We start from the raw sequence: 7,219 nt of genomic DNA on the forward strand, positions 1-7,219 counted from the left end.
GCCAACGGCTGTGCCAAACACGGCCTTAAATCCTAAAAAAGGCTAGGTCTACAAAAGTTGCCTCCATGGCATGCCAACACTTGGTCTAACTTCTCATGTCCCACTATTGTGGATAGATATCATATTTGGATGGGCGCTGCATCGTCTATCTTAAAAATGAATGGCTATCATCCATCATATTGGCATGTAAAAATACAAGTTGTTATGTCAAACAAATGAGTTGACAGAGGGGTCCACCATGATAACCCTTTTAACATTGTGTTCTATTTATAGGACTAAGACAATGATCGATAACTTTTTTGAGCCCACACAAGCTGCCCAAATTATATCCTACACCACATGCATATACATCACATGACCGGTACACCACGACAATCACAAATATTTATCCCTAGATATCAATTATTGAGATGAGTACTTGATTTATGATCCAAAAAAATAAGTGCCACTACAAAAGAAATAGTATTTCCCGGCGCTTTCCAGAGCTTTTACCGACGCTTATAAGCGTCAGTACTTTCTAATCCAACGCGTCCAAAAGCGTCACGAAACTGTCGGGCAGGTGGGCGTGGATAATTTTCGTTCCGACGCTTTTCGCCTGCGTCGGCATTACCTTACCTTTACCGACGCTTTAAAGCGTCGGCAAAGGCTTTATATCCGACGATTTTAAGCGTCGGCAAAGGATTTATGCGTCGGTGTGCATGTGCCTGGATAGTGTTAGTGCCGGGATTACCGACGCTTTTATGCGTCGGCATTATCTTACCTTTACCGACGCTTTAAAGCGTCGGCAAAGGCTTTATATCCGATTACCTTTACCGACGCTTGAAAGCGTCGGCAAAGGCTTAAAATCTTCTTATGCGCCTGTGCCGGGATAGTGTTATTGCCAACGCTTTTAAGCGTCGGCAATAGAGATTTTTTTTAAAAAAAAAATCATAAAAAGAAATGTGAAACCTGTATACAAATTTATAAAACAAATTTTTCCAGCACAGCAAACACACAACCTATTATCCCATCACAAAAGTCACATCACAAACAAAATTTTTTATTAAAAGCTAATCATATTATCATATTTGATTACATTGTACTTTAAAAATATTAAAAACATACATAGCAAATTCCTAAATAAACAGTCTACGAGGTCTCAAGGGTCGACGGCATCATCATCTCTACGAGTAGAAGTATCAGCAATCACAACAAGTCCATCCAAATCAAGTTTCAAGGCTGTCTCTTCAGCTTGCTTAAACTGATGCATATGAACATAAGAGAGCATCAGTCAGTTAAAAAATGAGAAGAATGAAAATTTGAAATCAATAAACAGGGTAAAAATGGCTCACAATAGATACTGCATTTATTCAAGAGGTATTTGTAGATACATATAGACAATAAGCACCTGTTCTGGAGTTTCAATTTTGTCCCTTCCACTGCAGATCATATCAAATCCACCCTATTTTCATATCAAAACCACAAAATTGAAGTCAAATAACTTACTTCCAAAAAAAAATAAAAAAAGATGCAATTATAAACTACATAAAGGTCATTACTGTTTAAGTAAATGCTTGCATGAAACAAGTGTGCAAGGAATCAACGTACTGGGTGCTACCTGGCTAAATATTTGTATGCATAGGCCACCAACTAGACTGTAACTCAACAGTCAAACAGCTGATTAGCATTCATAGCATGATAGCACATGGTGTTGTATCAACAGAACCACTAGCACAAATAGGCATGAACAAATATGGAGCACCACCACAATTACCGTTATGGAATGTTAAGATGAGCAAATTTTATCCGAGGACTATGTTGAATAATGCAAGAGTACATTTGTTTCTGATACTCCGTAGTTTTACCTTGATTACAAATACATCATGTCTTTCCATATACACTTTAATAGTTTAGTTTCCGTGCTGCCTTCTCAAAGAATTTTACGTTCAAACAATAACTTTCGCAATCTAGAAGTGAATATTTTCCCTTCCTCTCCAACCAATGTATGTTACTTTTCATTTCAATAAAAGCACCCAATAATTCACACTTCTTCGATGTTTATTATCTAGCCCCTTTGGTTTTCACAGCAATACTCACATGTCATGCCAACTTAAAACAATCATGGCCAGTCCCAATCATGATAAGAAAGGTAAAAGTTTGCCATTAGGTTCACAGCCAGTTGTTAAAAAAAAAAAAAATCCAAACTATCAAATGGATCCAAATTTGATATTCACAACTGCAAGTGCATCACTTGTTTTATCTAAAGGTAGTGCTAAATAGAAATGCGTGGAAAAAGAGGATTAAATAGAAATGCTTGCAAGTGCATCACCAATCATTATGAACCATCACCAAGCTTATTGGAGGCAACTGAGCCTCACAGTGTCAAACCAACAACAGGGAGCAAATCTATTGTATTTTATTGGCATCATAATACTTAGGTACAATATTTAGGCACAATGGCATTCCTTACAAACCATAAGCTTTACTTTGCACAGACTAATCCTCTTTTTTTTTTCTTCAGTTTTTTTCTCTATTTAAACTTACAGATTCTGGACAACAGTAACAAAAAAAGCTAAACATCTATTAAAAAGCAAGCAAGAAAGAAAGACCACGAATACTCCTATCCAAAACTAGGTTAGAAAAATCAGCATCATCATTCCTCAAACATATTTTTTCCCATAAGATTATTGTCTAATCAAGGTAAGCACGTGTGAATAGTATATTAATGTGAAATTCAAGAGAGAGAAGAGGGAAAACGGTCTATAAACCCTGTAGCATAGAAAGATGCGGTTGGTTAATCCAGAACTATTAGGGCGAGCCAGATACCTGATTTCTATAAGGATAGATGTACTCTGAAGTGAGCTCCATGTATTTGCATTTCATGATCCCTGCTGGACCTCCCTTGAATCCGTACAGCGTGCTCCCCTTGGCTCGATCCTGCAAGTAATCTACCATGACGACAAAAAAGATGAGGAAACCAAGAAATTAATCCATCACACAATCAACCAAAAGCACACCAAAAAAAAAATCATCCATGACCACAAAAGGATATAGAAAGAAATCAATCAATCAATAAGGGGTAAAAATCCAAAAGAAACAATGAAACGAAGCGCTCACCAAAGATCCCAGAGATGACATTGTGCCCACCGGGAGCCTGGCCTCCAGAGAGCACCACTCCGACCTTAAGACTCCCAGCCATCTCCGAAGGAGCGGAACCCGTCGGAACTAGCGTGGCGGAGGGCTGGCCGAAAAGATTAGGAAACAGCTTCTTGATCTCATCTGCAATCGATATCGTCACAAGCATGACAATCAAAACACAGACCATCATTGGCCTCAGATCGATCGATATAGATCTCAATCAAGTCATAAGGGGGAGAGAGAAAACAGGGGAGACAGATACCGGGGTTCCCGGCGGCGGAGCTCAGAGGGCCGTCCACGATCTTGAAGGGTCCCCTAACGACGGAGGGGAGGGGGAGGGAGTGGTTAAGGCGGCTAGTCTGCACCTCGCTGTACACCGCCGCGAGGCGGCCGGGCGACGGCCCCTTGCCGCCGTTGGCGAGGATGGAGTTCGCAGCCATCCGCGGAGATCGAGAAAGATGATGAGATGAGAGCAAGCGACGGAGAAGATATATCACTTTGTATAGTGTGCTTACGGTCCTTTTATAGCAGGGGGAGAGGGAGCAGGGTGGGATCGGTTAGGGTTATCGTCACGGAGTTATCCGACGTTATATGATCAGGATTCAGGGGGTGAGGGAGAAAGTCTAGGGCTCAAGCCTCGAGCTATGAACCACCAGTTATATGAGCGGAGGTGAGGCAACGCTCGATCTATGAACCGGAGAGGAGGGAGGAGGCTTGAGGGAGAATCGGGAGGCGGAGAGGCGGAAATGCTAGGGCTCGATCGGGTGGGTACTCAGGGAGGCGGAGAGGCGGAAAAGGATTCCAGGCTAGGGATCGATCGGGAGAGGAGGAAGCTACCGACGCTTCTTTGAAGCGTGAGGATATGTGGCGCTTGGGGTATTTTTTTCCGATGCTAGTGAATAGCGTCGGCAAAAAAGGGTCGGCTTTTCCCACATTTCCTGTAGTGTGCTTGGCATGGTGCACCGCTACGTGATGCACATGGTGTAGACAGGGCCGGCTCGAGCCTTAGGCGACTGAGGCGGTCGCCTAAGGCCTCCGGCCCAAGGAAGGCCCCGCTCTGCCACCCACTGCCCAGTTTTTTTTTTTTTCTGTTTAACGCTGCACAGCTTCACATCCGAAAGCTACCGGCTATCGCTTGGCTACGCCGCTACAGTGCGTCCCCGACGACAGACAGGCTACGGGCTATAGGTGGCTGAGGTGAGGTAAGGCGGGCGACGGCTACGATAAACAACGGACATTCCCTCCCCCCTTCTCTCCCCCCTTCTCTGCCGGTGCTTTTTTTTTGCTGAACCTTCTCGGCTTCTTTAGTTCTCCTCTCCCCCCAGACTTCAGTGCTTTTTGCCTTCTTCAGTTCTTCAGTTCTTCGGCGGCTCGACCCTTCCCTTCTCAGCTCGATTGTGACACCGTCGACGGCTTGAGGCTTCTCAAATCTTCAGTTCTTGGGCTGCCCCTGCTTCAAAGTCCGGATCTCCTCTCCAACTCTCCTCGCCTCGGCTCCTCCGACCTCTAGGCTCTGGCCTCCATGGCTCCGCTCTAAAGTCTCATCCTCCTCGGCAGTCGGCTCCTCTCGATCTCGTCAGTGGTCCACGGTCGACCATCCTCCGGCTCCAAGAAGGCAAGAACCCGATGATAAGAAGGCAGTCGGCTCCTCTCGATCTCTCCACAGCTAGCCAGCCACTAACTCTAAGTCGGGCCCGGGAGCATCCAAGTTCCAATGGGATTACGGGAAGCTTCCAATTTTATCGTCGCTGCCCAACTTGTAGAGTTGTAACCTGTAAGTCTTGATTTCTCTTTTTTTTGATTTCCTGTGATCAAGTGCAAGATATAAAAAAGAAAATCCTGATTCTCTTTTCTCTCCTGCCGTTCTATCTGATTTCTTTTATCTGTTTTCTTCTTTACTTCCCTTTCCCTCTCTGGTCTCTCTGTATGGGTTTGATCAGCTGCATCTCTTGTTTTTTGTTGCTGGTCCATGCTCTTGGAATTGTTATATTGCAATCTACTGTTGGCACATCAGATGTTTGTTAATTTGCTGCAGTGATTTGTTCATAGACAATATAGCATTGGTCCAATGCATTTCAGGGCCCAATGCGTTTAGATAGGATTCTTGTGTTATTTTTTTGTTCCTGATTTGAAGTTCTCTACAAAGTAAAATACATATCATTCTCCATTTAGTGTTTGCTTGTTGTTTTTGCCTAACTCATAATTGGTTTTCACATGCAGAGTTGTAGCTGTTGCAACTCAATTCCAACGGTCTTTTATGAAACTTCTATGTGATGCTCAATTTGAAGAACTATCAGCACAAGATTTGCTGTTGATATATGCATTGAACAATGACTATCTCTTGACATTGCCAATCTATGTTGATTGGAAAAAGGCTTCGGAGTCCAATGCAATAATATTTTAGGTAAAGTCATTGGGCTTAATTCTAACCTATGTTTTGGTTGAACAAGGAAATCACGTAATTGTGACATTGTTGTTGAACATATTGGTTGTGTACGTAATTCATTGTTTCGTCCTACTGTTTTGGAAGTATCAGTATCATTAAAAGGTTAAATGCAGCTTGTATCATTTCCTTTGTACCATTCACATATTCAGATTAAGATACAGTTTTCTTTGCTTATTTCCTGCTATGCCGATGTTACTTTTGTTATTGCTTTTAGTTATCACCCAGTGTATGTTTGTTTCTTTTTCTGGTGAAGCTTCCTAATAAACATCCATTATAAAGAACTACTTAGTAATTGTAGCATACATTGAACATCTCAGTCTGGTTTGCAATATATTTATAAACACAGTTTTAAGTTCTATCCAGGGCTCTGAATCTGAAAAGTTGAACTTCTTGGTTTTGCTTGGAGCCAATGCAAAACCTAGGTTGGCTTTGGAGTTTTGGCTTGTAAGACCATATTTAGTTGTATATATGGGCTATTTGTGTTTTTCTCCTTACTCTTCATTTGTTTAAATTCTGAAAAGTACTTCATTATTTTAAATAAATTTTTAAAGCATTTTGCACTTATTAAAATATTTTATCATTTTTTAAAAAAAAGCCTCTCTTAGCGAGTTCGCCTTAGGCCTCCAAATGCATTGGGCCGCCCCTGGGTGTAGAATAAAATTTCCAGCACAAAGAAGCAGTGCTACGTTCGTGGCATGCCAGCAGCATCGATCTAACTCCACGCATCCAACTATTTTGGAGATGTGTCTCCGCTTGTCTAAATCCTCACGTCCCACATCAGCAATGAAACAAAAACAAAAAAAACAAAAACTGGTGCTTTTGCATTAGATCATATTGATCCATCAAGTGGGCGATAGAAAACGTTCATTAGATACCAATCACTTGCCAGTTGCGTGGTTTTGACATTATAGTAATATATGCTGAAGTAACAATGTATAATTTTCCTGATCTACTAAGCTGGCATCCAACTTGGCACTAAAACTAACACCTCTTCCTCTTCCCTAGGTTTGGCAGCGGCATCAGTTTTTTTTTCCCCTCATTTTTTCTCTTCCGTAGAGGAATAGGGGTGTTAATTTTATGATCATGCTGCACGTCACCTCAATATGCCATGTAAATAGCGTATAGACTTAATAAATTTTTTATATAGCTTTTATATATTCCTCCAGAGTTGCTTTGACGAGTTTGGATTCTCTACCACGCCATATAGGGCTTTTTGAGAGATGGCCAACAACTATCTCACGCATAATCTTGCTGGAACTCAGCCCTCGATCCGATGAGGTTGATGTCCCTAATTTTTCCAATCCTTTTTTCTGATATTAAGAATAGTCCTAATTAATACACCAGCGTTGCTTTGACGAGTTTGGATTCTCTACCGCGCCATCTAGGGCTTGTTGAGAGATGGCCAACAACTATCTCACGTATGGTCTTGTTGGAACTCAGCCCTCAATTCGATGAGGTTGATGTCCCTAATTTGTCCCGATCCTTTTTCTAATATTAAGAATAGTCTTAATTAATACTTCCGCCTGATTAATTTGATGTACTCTATCCCCTCTGGTTTCGTGATTGTCATCTCCTTCTCATATGGGAAAAGATTAGAATCAATCTTTCAGATAACCTAGTTTTAATGTTCGCATCAAGTTGGATATGAGGAATAAC

General features: G+C 41.7%; 1 protein-coding gene across 1 annotated transcript; it reads right to left on the reverse strand.

Moving 5' to 3' along the window:
- Positions 1-1,070: 1,070 nt before the first annotated feature.
- Positions 1,071-3,726, reverse strand: LOC120104964 (pyrophosphate--fructose 6-phosphate 1-phosphotransferase subunit beta 1-like). Its single transcript, XM_039116974.1, has 5 exons — positions 3,380-3,726; positions 3,097-3,258; positions 2,806-2,927; positions 1,388-1,441; positions 1,071-1,240 (listed from the first exon to the last, which is right to left on the reverse strand). Exons 1-5 carry the CDS (start codon positions 3,555-3,557, stop codon positions 1,139-1,141), a joined length of 618 nt encoding a protein of 205 aa, XP_038972902.1. The 5' UTR covers positions 3,558-3,726; the 3' UTR covers positions 1,071-1,138.
- Between the last annotated feature and the right edge of the window lie 3,493 nt (positions 3,727-7,219).

This window comes from Phoenix dactylifera, unplaced genomic scaffold, assembly GCF_009389715.1.
Source record: "Phoenix dactylifera cultivar Barhee BC4 unplaced genomic scaffold, palm_55x_up_171113_PBpolish2nd_filt_p 000152F, whole genome shotgun sequence".
Classification (NCBI taxonomy): domain Eukaryota; kingdom Viridiplantae; phylum Streptophyta; class Magnoliopsida; order Arecales; family Arecaceae; genus Phoenix; species Phoenix dactylifera.

Excerpts from the sequence above, each read along its gene's own strand:
- LOC120104964 (XM_039116974.1), bottom strand. The coding sequence starts at position 3,557 with ATGGCTGCGAACTCCATCCTCGCCAACGGCGGCAAGGGGCCGTCGCCC. Across the intron at positions 3,259-3,379 it reads CTCCGCCGCCGGGAACCCCG|ATGAGATCAAGAAGCTGTTT; the intron begins GTATCTGTCTCC and ends TATCGATTGCAG. Across the intron at positions 1,442-2,805 it reads TCTATCCTTATAGAAATCAG|GGTGGATTTGATATGATCTG; the intron begins GTATCTGGCTCG and ends ATATGAAAATAG.